At 41.9% G+C, this 16,355-nt stretch overlaps 1 protein-coding gene across 1 annotated transcript in view; it reads right to left on the reverse strand.

Annotated features, from left to right (window-relative positions):
- Positions 1-1,133: 1,133 nt before the first annotated feature.
- Positions 1,134-16,355, reverse strand: part of Sgcd (sarcoglycan delta) — a 440,866-nt gene continuing 425,644 nt past the window's right edge. The window contains exons 9-10 of the mRNA XM_008845949.3: positions 10,783-10,906; positions 1,134-9,304 (exon numbers count right to left, since the gene is read on the reverse strand). Of these exons, the coding sequence (XP_008844171.1) occupies positions 9,131-9,304; positions 10,783-10,906 (298 nt within the window). The 3' untranslated portion in view covers positions 1,134-9,130. The remainder of the gene's footprint in view (positions 9,305-10,782; positions 10,907-16,355) is intronic.

Consider the following 16,355-nt stretch of genomic DNA (forward strand, 5'->3'; position numbering starts at 1 on the left):
TTTTTTAAGAGAACAAAGATTAAACAATTTCCACAAGATTGTTTAATGACTTCATTCTCTTTGACTTAAGGCTTTATTTATTCATTTTTTAAAACTGCACCTTTAACCAAAAACTGCACCGTGCCTTGAAATGAAACTTTTATTATAGTATTTTGCTTTGAGGATTCTGCACTTTTGGAGCCAGCAGGTAAATATAATGAGAGGTAGCCTTTGATAAAAATACAATTAGAAATGGGTACTGGTTTGTCATATACAGGACAAGGAAAATTTGTGTTAGAATTGCTAGATGAGAAAATTATCTCTAATATGATTGTGACAATCAATCTGGGTAAAGGGCCTTAAAAAAAACTTTGAAAATGAATGTTTCCTAAGGCCTCAGATAGATAAAAAGGTGTAGCACGGTAAGATGCAGTAGAATGAGGTAAAATAAATTAATGGTGGAATCAAGTGAAAATGATGAGGACCATGAGAATGGGTGACACGTGAATGGGAAGGGGAAAGATGGTATTCTGGGGTTGGGTAGTGCTAGATGGGATAGTGTTCTAGGAAGGTTGAATAAATAGGATGTGCGATAACGTGCTGCTGTGCAGGGGGAGATGAGATGCTCACTATCAAGGGCTGAGGGTGGTGGTTGGTCAAGGACATTCTGCCGTGATATCTTTCTTCTTGCATGCTTTCACTGTGGCTCCCTGTAGGGAGGAGTGCTGGGCTATTTGGAGGAAGATGGAAACTGATTGGACCAGGTTTGAGCACCTGATTCAAAAGTGGCTTATCCGTGGACTGACAAGGAATACTGTTTGGAAGGGTTTTACCAGTAGGGAACAATCAGATTGACTTCTTCAAAGATTTGGAGAGTGGAGCAGTGAATGGGTACTTAAAAGGGTCATTAGAAATGGCTGTTCCAGATCCCAGGACTCCCAGACTTTAGGCATGCTTACCTTATTGTAAACTCTCTTATCATAAGGCAGCCCATGTGAATCACTTCTTGAGAGCTCAAATGGCTTAGCCAGCATGCTAGGCCACCTATCACACACATGTGGAAAAGAAGTCAATCTGGAATATAATTTCTTAAGACAGTCAATATGAGTGACTAATCATGAGAGGAGTTCCCTTAAAGAAGTGGACAAGGGTGATTTCCTTCTTACCAATCATTATTTTTTATTAATATATTTTACAAGACTGCAATTGAAATAATATTAAATACAAATTTGTTTTTATACAGAAAGTGTAATAAAGTTAAAATAGTTCCTTGTAATTCATAGCATTATTGCAATGCTTACAAAATTTTTGCATAGAGTGTGCAAGGATTGACGTTACTTAAAACAAAACTAAAAAGCTCTTCTCACATCATACCCAAACCCACAGGTAAAACAAAACCTAAAATAACACAAAGGCTAAGCTCAGTGGCTTCATGGGAATGGGGTTCCTTTTTCAAAATTCATAATCTCCAAAGAAATGAACTTCTATGACCTCATCTCTTCTGTTAGGAGCACCAGAATCTGTCTTCTCTGAAGTGTATCTAGCCCTATCATGACAGATGCCCTCCTCTTTTTCTATCTAACCTCCTTAGCTGTCCTTCTGCCTCTTTGTGGCCTCCAAAATGGAGAATGTTGACCAAGAGAGAAATGGGAAACTTAATCCCACCTCCACCTGAAAAGACTGGATTGAAATGAAGTTTGTGTTGTCCTAATATGTGTCCCAGTATTTCCCTTTACTTTGCTGTAATCTCCCTTCTCTTCCAAAGCTATGATGAAGTTAGTTCCACAAGATCCTTTCAAGATATCCACACCTGGTTTTCTATTTGGAAGCTGACACCATTAGAAAAGTCATCCCTGATTGACCCTAAAAGAGGTTCTTTAATATTTCTAGTGAATCCCTTTCTAAGGTTTTATGGGAGGTTGAAGCAAATAAGCGCTAGTCTTGGGACTGCGTGTGAGGGCATCCAGTCCCTTCACTGTCATGTGCAGGACGCATCTCACAGCATCTCTCAGCTCTGGGAAGGGCAGGCTGACAGAAGCCTTTCACAAGGGCATACTAGTGCGTAGCCTATTCAGATTGACCATGGCTGAGTTGATGCTTCAAAAAAGATTTTTGTCTATTAACTCTTGTGAATCAAAGCCACGTTTTGTGTTTAGGCTCAAAGTTACTCAGGTATAATGAACTATAGATGCATTTACTTTCAACTTCCCCAGTTGGAGGGCCAACAGCCTCACTGGTTAAGTGTAGACAGCAAGCAGTGGATTGGTACCACAGTCACAGTGTGAAATAGCCGTCACTTCCAACTCAGAAGAATTGGTGCTGCAGATCTGAAAGCTCTGGTGAAAAGAATTCTGCACGTGGGAAGGGACACTGCACATTAGTTGACAAGGGGTGGGGCCCAAACAGAGCAAAATGGCTAACTCACCTCCAGGTGGTATTGGATGCTCAAGGCTAACTGAACACTAGGTGGTTCCCGGTGATTGAGATTGGGCCTTGTTCTATTTGTTTCTTTTACCAGAAGTACAGGCAGAGAATATAGTCAAGTAGCGTCAAAACTCTCATCTCATTGAAAATAAGATATTTGTATTTTGGAGGGAGTAAAGTGGAAATACATGTATGGAGGAATACTGCCTTGTTCAGACATACAGAAATATTACTGAGTATTCCGATTTTCTCTTTCACATGACATCACAACTGATATTATCTTCCAATCAGAAGGATGAGGAGCTTGACTTTGCATCGAGAACAAACAAGATTTTGGTTTTAGATTGTTATTCAGTAAAATTTTCTGTATTTCCACCTCACATAGCTATACCATGGCACTGTATGAAAGATAAGATACTACAGAAAATAGGGATGTGAAAGTTCCGTAGCCTCATCCATTCAAGATCTAGTTTGTAACACTTCCCACAAACTTGAAATATAATTTTATATATTGCTGGTTTCCCAGCACACTGGTTAGGAGTAAGACATGCCAGCTTGTTCATTTTATAGCTTATGACTTCGGGTAAGTTTTTACTCTCTTGAAGACTCAGTTTCCATATCTTTAAATTAGATAGAGACTCAACTCAAAGATTTGTTCTGAGGATGAAATAAATGAATGCCTGTAAAATAGTTAGCATGGTGCCTAGTACAAAGCTCAACGACTGCCTGTTAATAAACAATTCTGATGATTGGAAAATAGCGCTCAGCTCTTTCCATATCTTAGGGTAGGTTTTGGAGCTAAGAAAACCTTTCCCTTTATGCTCAATTTTAAGGGTATGACTCTTTCTCTAGCAAAGCTTTATAGCTTTTCTCTAATCCTGAAAATAGCCCCAGGGCCTCGAGATCCTAGACTCTCTGGTTACTACACACACTAAACCCCAGTATTTTCGCTGTTGACATGTGGCATCTTTCAGCCCTCAGACAATCCATTGTTTCAGGCAAGTGAACAGACCAGTTGGGCTTCTCTTTATGAAGTCTGAGTTAGCTCTGATTTCAGTGACAGAACCCCAATAAAAAACTAGGCTGTGAAGACCCTGAGAGATAGGGGCCTGTAGACTACTTTAGGTGTGTTTGGTAGGTTTTTAATTAAACTTCTCCCAGTGAAGGCAGGTTCATGTTCATTTCATTTAGTGAGGAAGCAAAAGCCACAACCTACCAGAATGCTAAGATGCCGAACAAGTCATCTGGGAAACAACGCTGGCTTCTTAGTAGGGCAGGTGACATGGGACTCTAAACCCGCTTCTTGCCTATAGCTACTCTTCCTTTGACCCATTCTGGCTGCAAACCTCCGAGTATGTCTCTGATGCTGCCTGTTGCTGGGCTTAAGTTAAGACTCAGCAGTTGGCATTGCCGTTGCTGGGTTTGAAACTGTTTACTGATGGGTCTGATGGCATCGTTAGTACCGTGTTATGATATTAAAGGCTCATGACATTCTGGTTCTCCCTCAAAGGAAGATGCTGATTTTGTACCCTATCCATTTTTGCAAAACCAAAATGAGGGGAGAACCAGATATCCTGTGTGGGAATGGATGTCCCCAAGGGGATTTGCCTTTACACTTGGGCTCTAACAATACTCAGGAAGAGGACCTCCCACAAGTAAGTATTTTCCCTTTGCCTTTCAGACCTGCCTTGAGAAATTTCAAGGACTCCAGTATGAGAAAGGTTTTTAAGACCCATAGAAATCACATTGCTTTCCAAAGTGCTCATGTGTGGTGTACGGTGCTGGCCAGAGCAGCCGGCTTGTGACTGCTTTATCTTTTATGAGTGGTTTGGTTTTTGCGCATGAGAAATTCTGAGGCAAGTGTGTAGTTTTAAATTCTGACTACTTCAGAGAAAGAGATGCAACTGACATCCCAATGCAGTAGCTTGGGCTGTTTTAATGGAAAAGACATTGGAACCAGGAAGCCTTCCACCATGAACCACTGCAAGAGAGACACTGTATCTTTGAGGTAAAAGGCTTGTTTTCTAAGGTTTCTTTTAGTGTAACTGTTTCCCCACCTGCCTGCTACTGGCGGACTGTGCAAATTTTCCATTCTTAGATACTCTTTGTATCTAAGAGTTCCTGGGGCAGAGGACGTGAGGGAGAACTGATCTTATTTACAACTAACGTAAATGAGATTTTTCATCTTCCCTAGAATTTTAAGAAAAGGATCAGGTGCTTAAAAATGGATTGATTCACCCTTTTGGTCCATGTATTATGCTACCTTTTGCCTCAAAAATATAAAACCAAAAGTACTTTCATTCCTCTGACAATTTGATCTTCTTTAAGAATTATTCACAGGAGAGGCAGAGGGACTCCCTGGAATGATGTTGATTAAGGAGCAAAACTGGTGATCATTCTCCTTAAAATGTATCCTTCCTCTCCAAGGTGAATAATCACAATGACAAAGGGTCATTTATGACTGATGCTGTGTTAACAATGGTGATTATGTGGCTACCATCAACACAAAAGCCCTATCTCTGGAAGGGCCTATCTTTCCACACAGAAGCAGAAACGTGACTCTGAAAAGTACCGTTTTCTGTTGTCCCTCCACTCCAAGGAACAAGGAAAAGCCCCAAATTCCTGGAAACAAAAGTAAATGGACATTCATGTGGTCATTCCCAGAAATGGCTCCATATGAATCCTTTCCTTCTACATATACTAAGATGCTGCTGTTGCACATACTTGGAATTATTTGGGGGTCCAACCACCCCGGTGGCTGGAGGAAGAGCAGGTACACTGCAGGGATGGACAACTAAGGTCATGTAAGGTCAAAAGTGTTCTCTAGAGGACCTTGAGAAGGGAGTATTTCTGGTACTGGGAAGATCAGTGGAAGTCTCTGTATGGGTGTAATTTCAGGAAAGAAATTCTGAGTTTAAATCCCTCTCGTTGCATCACTTCTTGACACACATTGCTAACCTGAGGACCACCTATCTATTAAGGGTCCTCAGAAAAATGTCCAGGAGGACCACAACCTTTTTTTTTTTTTCCCCCACTAAGCTTCCCTTAGTTCCTTTTTCTGTCACTCCAGATCCTCTGATCTGGTTTTTCTGACAGTAGGTCCTTCTTTATGTGGTGTAAGGAAGGCCTTCCTTCTGTATTCCCAAGTCCCAAGGAAATGTAGGCCACACCCTGTTGCCGAAAAATCTTGCTTCTGATATGTCTAACACACTCCATAGGTGACTCTAGCTCAGGGCTCAGCAGACTTTCTCTGTAAAGGGCTATGTAGTCATAACCCTATTTTACTGCTGATACCATCAAACCTGGTCTAGGGAGTAACGTTATTTATAGACAGAATGTAAATAGAAGTATGTGGTTGCGCAGTCTGGTTTGGTCTCCAGTTCTTCCTTTAGTGACCTTTGCTGTAGGGCCAACCCTCAAGCAATCTTTGGTCTATGTTTTCTGGATGTACAATAGCATTTATCCAAAGATAAAACAACCAGAAGAAAGCTAAAAACCATTCTAGTTTATAAGCTCTGTCCTTTAGTCACATGGCAGTCATGAAGCTACACGCCAAATCCACCGAGGTAGACGCCATCACAGAGCTTTGCAAAACCCTCTGCCGTATTCAGGGAGTTCCTCCAAAGGGAACTCTCATGACTTGTTGAGAATAAATATCAAATAGAACTAAATGATTACATATATTTGGAGATCAAATTTTGATTAATAATTTTTTTTTTCTGAAGAATATTTTCCTACCAGGACTTTAGTATACTAGAGATTGATTTGAATTCTGTCATACCACGAGATGCCTAAGATACCCCCAAAAGTATGATTGTCTAGAAGATATTATATAGAAATATTAGAAAGAATCTCATTTTTTAAAAAAAATTAGGGGTTAGCAAACTTTAATGTAACCCCCCCCTTTTTTTTTCCAGAATTCAGGTAAAAGTTTTTCTCATGGCCATGGACAAGTATTCTAGTTGGAGAGCATTGGGAAGGAGGAGAAAAAAGCTCATTAGTGAACTTAGATGCATTTTCTGAATGTAAATATGGAATTTCAGTCATGCCAGAGATCCTGATGATTGCTTTATGTACCATGGCCCATAACAGCAATGCAACCAGACAGAATATTGTATCATGTATTCCTCCAGAGGTTCTTGATTTGTATTCCTGATTGCTATTCTTTTTATTCTGTACGTTATCTGATCTGATTACCCACAGAATTCAATTTTGCATGTGGTGGGACCATAGCATTTTTTTCTTTTTCCTTTTTATCTTTTTTAATTATCATAAAATTCCCAAGGGGTATAACTTTTATGTCATAATTGGAAACAAAATCAGAATAAAGAGGTTCATGGCATATTCTGTTTTTCCTTGTCATCCACTGACGATGGATGTGGGATGGCAAAGTGCAAAGGCAGTCTGTCTGCTTAAAAAGCAACAAATAAAACACCCCCCTCCAAAAACCAAACTGAAATCAAACCCTGTCTTCTTTATATATTTAGCCACAAAGGATCATAGAGTTATTATTTATCTGAATGATACGGCGTAAGTGCTTCTAATAGCTCAGAGGGGCTTTTCATGACTTGTAAATAAACCCCATGTGCTGCACACACAGATTCTGTCAGTAAGGCTCTACAGGATATTGGGAATATTGATCTCTGGCAATCTGAGACCTCCTGAAACATCCCTTTTAGGCTTCTGTACTAAAAACTGAGCAATCTTAAGTCTTGCCCTAAAATTGTCCTATCCAGTGCCTCTCTATATGAGACAGGCTCTGGTTGTCCTGTCCTAGAAGCCAGCAGTTGCTGGTGAGGCCAGGACAGCCCCCTCTCCATGGTAATACATAACTGAGCTGCGCATTCTGCATGTGCAGACTCCAGCCTGATGCTTGCGTGTCACCTCAGAGATGTCAGACCTTTTGTTTTCATCTCCTACAACAGAACCTTCTGCTTGTGAAGTATGAAAATTTAGGACCTTATGGAGGAGACTAAACAAAACAAATACAAACGCCATTTAGGCCTACAAATAGGACTTCATGTAGGATTGTCGGGTCGCGGCTTGTCTGATGGCATGGAGGACAGTCTAAGCCAGTTATACCTCCATACCAGGCTCCTCAGAGTCCATGGGTGGAAATCATTTGGTTTGTCTACCAGCTTCTGATGCCCAGTTGTGACTAAACCATTCCCCTCCAATCACCAAAAATAGACTACAGGTAACAAGATAAATAGGATGTGCTTCTCCTTGCTGAGTGCATTGACTTAAGGCATAGGCACGTTTCCCCCTCTTTGAACAGAGATGGTGTAATCCCCTGTCCCAGCACAAGAGCTGGCCAGGGTGACCCTGGAGCATGGCAATGAAGGTGGGGTGAAAAGAGGTAGCTGATGGCGGGAACTGGACAGCCATTTCCACACATGGGGAGTGGGTGTCACTGAACCCCAGGGGATAGTGATTCTGATAAAGACATGCAATGCTGCTTCTTTAATTTTCAGTGAGTAATTCTGTCAGCACAGAGAGTTTTTAACTGTGATTCCTGGAGAAAACTTGATAATGGGTTTAGGGATATAAACACCCTAGGACTGAAAAACAGAGTACAAGAACAGCAAACCAGGAGAGGGTGCGCATGCCACTAAAAATATGACATGTTTCTAAAGGGCCTACCTTCCCAAGAAACATGAAAATCAGTTAGATTCCCTGGGGTACTGTTAATTAGATTTCCCTCCTATAATAACTTCTACTGGGGTGTGGGGCTCACTTTTAGGGATTTGGGTTGACTTTTGGGTCAGTCTGTTGGATGAAGTCAAAACTGAGAACCTAAAAGCTGCAGAACCCTTTTTCCTTTAACCAGAGACATTTCAACCATGTGTTTGTCTGTCAGGCCACTAAGTGAGTAGCTTCTAGCCAGTGGAGCAGCTGGTATACTATTCTGTGCTGATTTGCATCTCTCACTTTGACTGGGAGAATGTGTGAGTTTAGAGGAAGACGGTTAAGGAGAAGTTGGTTGAGTGGATGAAATTCTTTTAGAATTCACCTTCAATCACAGAAACCCTAGTACATTGTCTACAAAGGGAGGGTGGCCATTTTGAATTTCTGTGGCTAATTTCCATGGGCTTATCCCACCCATACCATAAATGGAAAAAGCTGGCCCACCAGACCAAAGCTATGAAAGAGAAACCGAATGTCTTTGTTTGTTGTTAAGACAAGGTATGTAGCCCAGGCTGGCCACAATCAGCACAGCTTCCCTGGTGCTGGACTTGCAGGTGTGGTATGTGTTTATAACTTAGCAATTGAGAGTGACTTGGAGATTCCCGCCATCGCTGCCTCTAATGACACTGAGGGAGAAAATAGGCTATGACTTGAACATGTCCATGGATATCATGTAAGTGTTCAATCTACGGTGTGATTTGGAACTGTCTGGGGAATGCTGAGCCCAAATGAGTGCTTAGAATCTGTCACGTAGGTGGGTATTGGGGATGGGGTGAAAAATGTCAGTGGATGATGTCACAGGGTCACCCATGGTTCCTTTTGTACTGAAACCTCATTTTATACAGAGGATATATATATTTATTTATATATATTTATATATATTTATATCCACTCATACACACAAACATACTCACACACACACATACACACAAAAGGTCTTTGATAGGCTTTCTGTGTTCTAGTAAAAATTGCTGGCAGCCAGTGTCTCAAGCCAAAAAGGGCCTTTATGCTGCCGACAGTGTCCATGATGGGGAGTCTTTCAAAGGCAGACACTTGTGTTTATCTGACAAGTAGAACCAGTTCCCGCCTGGGACAGGAATAATCTCCCATTGGCGCAGACGCAGACCTCGAAGACCTTCTGCCTTGTTCCTGTGGGTGTGTAGGATCCACGAGGAAGTCTAGGTAGTTTGATTTTTGCAGCGTCTAACTTAATCTAGAGAGATTGAATAGGAAAGACAGAGTCAGAGAGATTGAATAGGAAAGACAGAGTCAGTTAGAGGCTGTGTTCCGACATTCAGAGACAGATGGATATTCCATTCAATTTAAACCTCAAAGCACCAACTGTGTGCTGAACAATGTTTGCAGTGGACATAAGACAGTTTCTAAATTCACAGAAGTGTATATTCCGCGAAGGTTATGCTGCATTGGTTGATATTAGCAATTTTCAGAAGCATGATGTACAAAATATGAAGAGTGCCCAAGTGTCAAATAAATGTGGAAATGGCACACTAAACCATTTTCAGTACCATGATACATTGCACATCCATAAGCTAGACAAGGCTTCAACAAGACAGTAAAGTACACAGCATCTTCAATGTTTTAAAAGACTAGTAAGTCCTCCTTCCCCTTTCCTTCTCTTACGCATAGCACCGATATTCAGCAGCACATACTCTGAGAAATGTCTGACTATAAAAAATAGGCAGTGGTGGACGGTGTCATTGGGTTTATGATTATAACCAGCTCTTCCATAGGTCAAGTCTAAAGGGCTCTGAGATGCCTCTATGAGGTAGTTGTGTTTTTATGCAAGTGACTGTTTGGAGAGGCAGTTGTGATAATGGAAGGCTCCATCAGACAAATTCTTTTAAAATGAAAAAGCAAATGTCAAACTGATCCAAACAGTTTTTAAAGAAATATCTACTGAGTAGAATATAATAAGGGAAGGAGGCTCAGATATCCTTTAAGGAGACAGGCAAGGTGGACTAGTGGTTGACCTTTAAGGAAAAAAAAAACCCTCAGGTTTTCTTCTTATTTCTATTCTTAAAAGTGTTCACCTACGAATACTGTAAAAGAACGTCTTCAAAGTCTACAGTCAAGTCATAACTTCTGCTGTTGGGAGGGGCTTAACCTAACTTGTCTATAAAAACACAAGCAGCATTTGTGTTCATCTGCCTGGGATTGTGGGGTAAGAGATTATCTATAGCGTTCCACATTTCTGGCTATCCACTTTGACTCTACTAGGTTCTGGCTTGCTGTGATTTGGGATGGCTGCTGTATCTGACTCACCATCAAAGAAAACCCCAACATACAACAGGAAATAACTACAAGTGAATTAAGTTCCCTTTTAGGCAGATGGCCGTGATCTATAGCTTGGTAATACTGGTGAACCCAATCTTATTTTAAGATGACAGGAAAGAGAATATGGAAATCACATTTCTTTTCATGGGCAAGTAATTCTGCACTTGGGATACACAGCATTATCCTAGTAATTCACAAATAATGAATCCTAACTTTTGTGTATTGTGGGCTTGTCTTATAATCATGCTGTTCAACTACTTGTACCAGAAAACAAAACCTTCTTCTAGGCTCCTTGGGTTGATACATTGTCAGAACAATCTCAATGCAAACTGTCCTGGGGGAAGGCCAGCCTGTTGGACCCGTGGACTCTGGCTTTCTCTCCTTCCCACCCCTTACCTCTCCATCTTTGGACTCCAGTCTCAGTTCGGTTCTGCAGGTGGCTTCCATGTTACCAGCTTCTGCATTGATTTCTACTCCTTTCGGGGCTTCCATCACCAGAGATCGGGTGGGGGACTCCAACCTAAAACACAAGCCAAGTGTTAAAGATCCTATTCCCTCCGTAGGAAATTTAAGAAGCTGCTGCTCGGGCCATTGAAATAGCATTACAGTATTGCACTGAAAAACTTGGTCAGGTCTATAAGAGGGCTTGACGTTTTATCTTCATTGTATTTCACAAAGGTTCTAAGAAAGTCATTCTAGAATTGTGGCTTCATTTTATCTTTAACTGATGATTGTTTTTAAGACTAAGAGGCTCCTAAATCCTAGCTTTCTAGAACTATTAGGCATTATTTCCACGTTGTCTTACTGTATGTATCTTACGGAGGTGCAATCAGATAAAAGGTAAGACAATTGTTCTAAGGAGACTGAAAGAATGCTCAGTAGTTAAGAGTGCAGAGCACTTGAGTTTGGTTCCCAGCACCCACATTGGGCAGCTCACAAATGCCTGTAACTCCAGCTCCAGGGACTCTGACATCCCCTCCTTTCCTCTTTAGGCACCGGCATACATGTGTATATATGCTCCCTCCCCAACATACAGATAATGAAGAGTGAGACAACTGTGCAGTCAAGCCATGGAGTGGCCCCCTTCATGGTCAAGTCTTTCTTCTTTACCTTCCTAAAGTTTCCCAAAGCCTCACGTGTCTCATCTACAAAGTGATTCAAGTAGTTACTAATGAATTAGGAATGTGAATATGTGTTAAATATTACTATTATGGACTGAACATTACTTATTTGAAAAATCTTAGAAACAAAGTGTGCTTCATGTTTCAGAATTTTCTAAACTTTGGAATGTTTAAGTAGACTTTACTCATTGACCATCTCATAGCTGAAAAGCCCAAATGCTCCAAAACCTGGCTTTGTAGTGGCATTAAAACATTTGGGGAGTCTGGAGCATTTGAGTGTTTTTCAGATTAGGGATGCTTAACGTGTACAAACAATATTACTGTGATCACATCACCCTTACCAGGCGTATTGGTCACTTTTCTGTTGCTGTTATAAAACATCATGGCCAAGGCAGCTTATAGAAAGAAGAGTTTATTGGGCTTACAGTTCCAGAGGGATGAGTCCATCATGGTAAGGAGGCATGGCAGGAGGCTACTGGAGCAGAAAGCTGAGCACTCACAGGAAGCAGAGAGAGTGCAAAGGTGCCCCCAGTGACGTTTCCTCTTGCAAGGCCATACCTCTCAAACTCCCTAAAACAGTGCCACAAACTGGCACCACATAGTCAAATACCTGGAACCTATAGGGGACACTTATTCACACCGCCATGTGATACAGATTTAAAACAGACCAGTGGTTGCTAGGGCCTGGGGAGGGGAACTAGTTGGGACAACACTATGAGGGGATGTTTTAGATGGTGGGACTCTGATATCTGTGTTCACTGCAGTGCAGTAGTGATTGCATATTTTCATGCATTTGTAAAAATGCACAGATGAGTCAGTTTTAATGAATGTAAGAAAATCAATCTTGTTCTAAGATAATTATGGTAACAAACCAGAGGCTCATACTCTTTAAAAGTGTTTTGCCTAACTTTGTATCAAGGAGAGCTCAACAATCCCCATGATGAATATTCTGGATCTTAACAGTATTATCAGAGGGGATGCACAAAGACCCTCTTTGTTACAGAGAAAGCATCTCAGTAAAGGAGCAGAACCTCAGCGCAGCGACGGCTTTCCAATTACCCTCAAATCAGACCACTTTCCTGAGCTACTGTTTGTAGGTGTCGTACACTTTGACCATGTTGAAAAGGAATGCCATTCCTCTGCACTATCTTCTGACCTTTCTACTCCATTGTTCCATTCCAGGCAAGGCAATCCCTCGAGTGCCCCAGGACATGGCTATAAGGGCATGCTGGCCAGTGAGACACCACCACTGAGCAATCCTGCCTTGTTACCCAGGTGTGGAACGGAGGGTTCTCCACCCTTTTCTGTCTGTTCTCAGCTGGTTCTGGGCAGCAGCCTTTTCCTCAGTGTTTTCCCATGTAAAGTGAAATGGAGCCACAAAGAGAATCAACAGGTCTATTACAGTCCTAAATACAGAAGACTCTGTCTTAGCTTTCTCTTCCTGAACTTACTGCTCTGTGACAACAATCCCCCTAATCCACCTTCTCCTCAAAAGACCCTCACCGAGGTGCCCAGTTGGGAGTGGTTCACCCTGTTACATGGCTTGCTACATCTGCATTGGGCTTTTCTCATCTGTGAGAATTAACCTTGGTGTAATGTGGAGGGAGTTTTGTTACTGCAGAGGCAGGAAGGAAATGATGCCCAGGAAGGGCCGTCAAGCCTAGACTTCCATCTAATCCATGAGCTTGTGTCATGGTCCTGATCTCTTCTTATTTTTGAAACAGGAAGAGAGTATGGGACTGTTTGTATTTCTTTCTCTCCTATAGAGTCTGTCTGGTATAGGCAGATTAGCATGACTTTCCTAACACCTGTTTCTACTAATGTTGATGCTTTGTCCGTACAGCATGCATATGCTGTCCTAACACTGCTGTCGGCTCAGCTCGGCAATGACGCTGCCGTCTTCCAGATTTCCCAGATTTCCTCCTTCCTCCATCCCTGCTTCCTTCTCTGTTTTACCAGATAACTCATCCTTTAACTCATTTCTCCCTCTTCAGTGGACTAGGTCAGGTCCAACCTGCACTGCTGTATCTTCCCTACTCATGTCTCAGATTTTTCTTTTCCTTGACATACTTCACACACACCTACATCTCCCTAAAGTACTGGCCATATTCTCTTCCATATGAAAGCTTTTCTAAGCTCCTTAGAAATGATTTGACTCCATATGCTTATCCAGACTTAAAAGAATTTGGTATGAGTCTGTATGGACTGAAAAATGACTAATGCCAAATTCCTGGGATAGATGGCATAGATGCTCTCCACGCTCCACCCCTTACCGAGGAGCTATGGGTGGTTGGTAGTTGCTGGGGGTGGGAGAATCCTTTTCTTCTGAGGATGTTACCATGGGTGAGTTTCCCATACTCCAGTAGATGACCCCATACCCATGTACATATGGGCTGCACCAAATGGACTTGGTAGGTTATTCGAAAAAAAAATGAAGGTGGGAGGGGTACATATTGGGGGGGAAAGTGGGGGGTAGATATGACATTTCATTATGTGTATGTTTGAAATTCTCATAACTATAAATTAAAACATATGTCTGCTGCCTTACCAACCCCAGCCTGGGAGCTACTCATATGAACTCACAGCAATGGGGACAGCATGAACAAGACCCATGCAAGCCCAAGCTCAACAAAAGCCAGTGTAGGCATGGGGACGTGGGGAAGAAGCCCTAACCTCAGCTGAGGAACTACTGGCAACCGATAATTAGTGGGAGAGGACAAGTTGATTTTCCTTAAGGGTGTGAAGCTACATGGGTTACCCAGGCTCCCGTGGATGGACTCACACCAAAGGGCATTTGGAAATATGAACTAGGCTCAGTAGGTCTTAACATCTGTGACAGTACATGAAATCTGGTGGGGAGACAGTGTTAGGAGAGAGGTGCAGATAGGGCAGGGTGCCTTAATATGATCAAAATATATTGTATGAAGTTCACAAAAATTCAGTTTAAAAAAAGGAGAGCTGTTCTTCAACTGTCCTGCTGTGAAGGGCCACATACAACCAGGTGGGAACATCTCCTGGGAGCATCTCCTGTGGCTCTACCTCACCACTCCTCCAGTGGCCTTCGATGTTCGGGCTGACTCACTACAGTTAGCTCACATCCTCATCTTTCACCAGGAGCCCTTGGGAGCTGCAGAGGTCTAAGCACTCCTGAAGCGATGTCCATCCAGTTCTGGCCATAGATCAATGACTACAACACAGTTGCTTACATGGCATCGAACAAGGAAAAATGGAGGAATCCATCTTGCTGATAGGGAGAAGTTAAGAACTCAGCTGGTTCTTGGAAATCAATGTTGCTTCCATTAAAAAGAAGTCCAACCCTCTAAGAAAAAGATGTAGCCAGGAAGGGAATGGTCAGGGGCTTGTCCAGGTCCTAAGAGGAGCAATTCTCAAGTGGGTGCTTTCACAGCATTGAGAGAACTTGTGAAAATGCAGATCCCAGTAACTGATTCAGTAGGATCAGGGGGGAGGTACCAACATGTGTGTTGGTTCAGGGGTGCATTTGAGAAGGGTTGGCACAGGATCATAAACTCAGGTGCCCACAGAGACTAGGTGATACTACTGAGTGACCCTCAAGAAAGTTGTAGGTAAAACGGAAGTCCCAGCACAGCAGCAATGCTGGCTTGGATGTGAGGGACCTGATGGGGATGCTGTGCAGTCAGCGCCCTCTCTCGTCTTTTAAATGCTACTCAGGATTCTTTAGACACATTAGAGTCCACAAATACATGCAAAATACTTATTAAAAATGTAAGGGTGGCATAAAGATTTGCAGTGCAAGGGGCCTTTATTACACTCACTGTTTTGAGAAAAAAAAAAAAAAAAAAAAACCCACCACCACCACCAACAACCAAAAAACGGGGAAATTCTTACCTTTGTAGCACCCAGTATCATCATCTTGATTTTGTACCTGTTCAGTAATAAATTCTAATAGGACTTTTGTGTTTATTCTTGATTTTCTTTTTTTTAATTCTTATTTTTATTTTATGTGTGTTAGTGTAATAACTGCATGTAGGTAGGTGCACCCATGTTGTTCAATGCCTGCAGAGGTCAGAAGAGGGCGTCGGGTCCCCTGGAGCTGAAGTTACAGCCGGTTGTCAGGTGCCATGTGGGTGCTAGGAATCGAACCCTGGTCTTCTGCAAGAGCAGCCAGTGTTCCTAACCGCTGAGCCATTGCTCTGGCCCCCTTGATTTTCTTTATGACTGCGCATTTACCTCCTTAATATGTTGCCTACTTCTACGTGTTTTTAGCTTTATATAAAGAATAACTCTACTTACAGTAATAAGTACTATTAGGAATTTGTGTTTATTGTTCAATTGCTTTTCTTCACAGCTACACATTTGCCTACTTGATACATTGTATTTTTCTGCACGTGTTTAGCTTTCTACTAAGAATAACTCCCCTTGTTTGTGCAGCAGTGATCCCATTTCCCCCTCTACAGTATGATCCTGACATTCATGTGCATTCCTGCACAAGGTTCTTTCATATTCTCCTACCCTGGTGTCATCGTATTTTGTGACTTATTTATGCATTGCTGTGTTACACATCTGGTTCCAGGTTTCTGTTTCTACAAATAATCTATTCACATTCCTATGCATGGCTCCTGGTGCACATATGCAGAACTCTCTCGTAAACATAGAGTAGTCTGGCTAGTTCTGGCAAGGCATGGCTGCAATATTATAAGAACATAAAAAGTAGCTTTCCAAAATGGTTGCTGAAACCAACTTTCGCCCTAGTGACATGTGGAGCTGCAGCTGCTCCTTTTCTCATGCTAACGTTTGATGGTGTTACTTGTGAAATGAGCGAGGAATAGAATGATATTGTCTTTTAAAACTGAATTTCCTTAATTAGCA

Source organism: Nannospalax galili, unplaced genomic scaffold, assembly GCF_000622305.1.
Source record: "Nannospalax galili isolate Female #2095 unplaced genomic scaffold, S.galili_v1.0 scaffold382, whole genome shotgun sequence".
NCBI lineage: Eukaryota > Metazoa > Chordata > Mammalia > Rodentia > Spalacidae > Nannospalax > Nannospalax galili.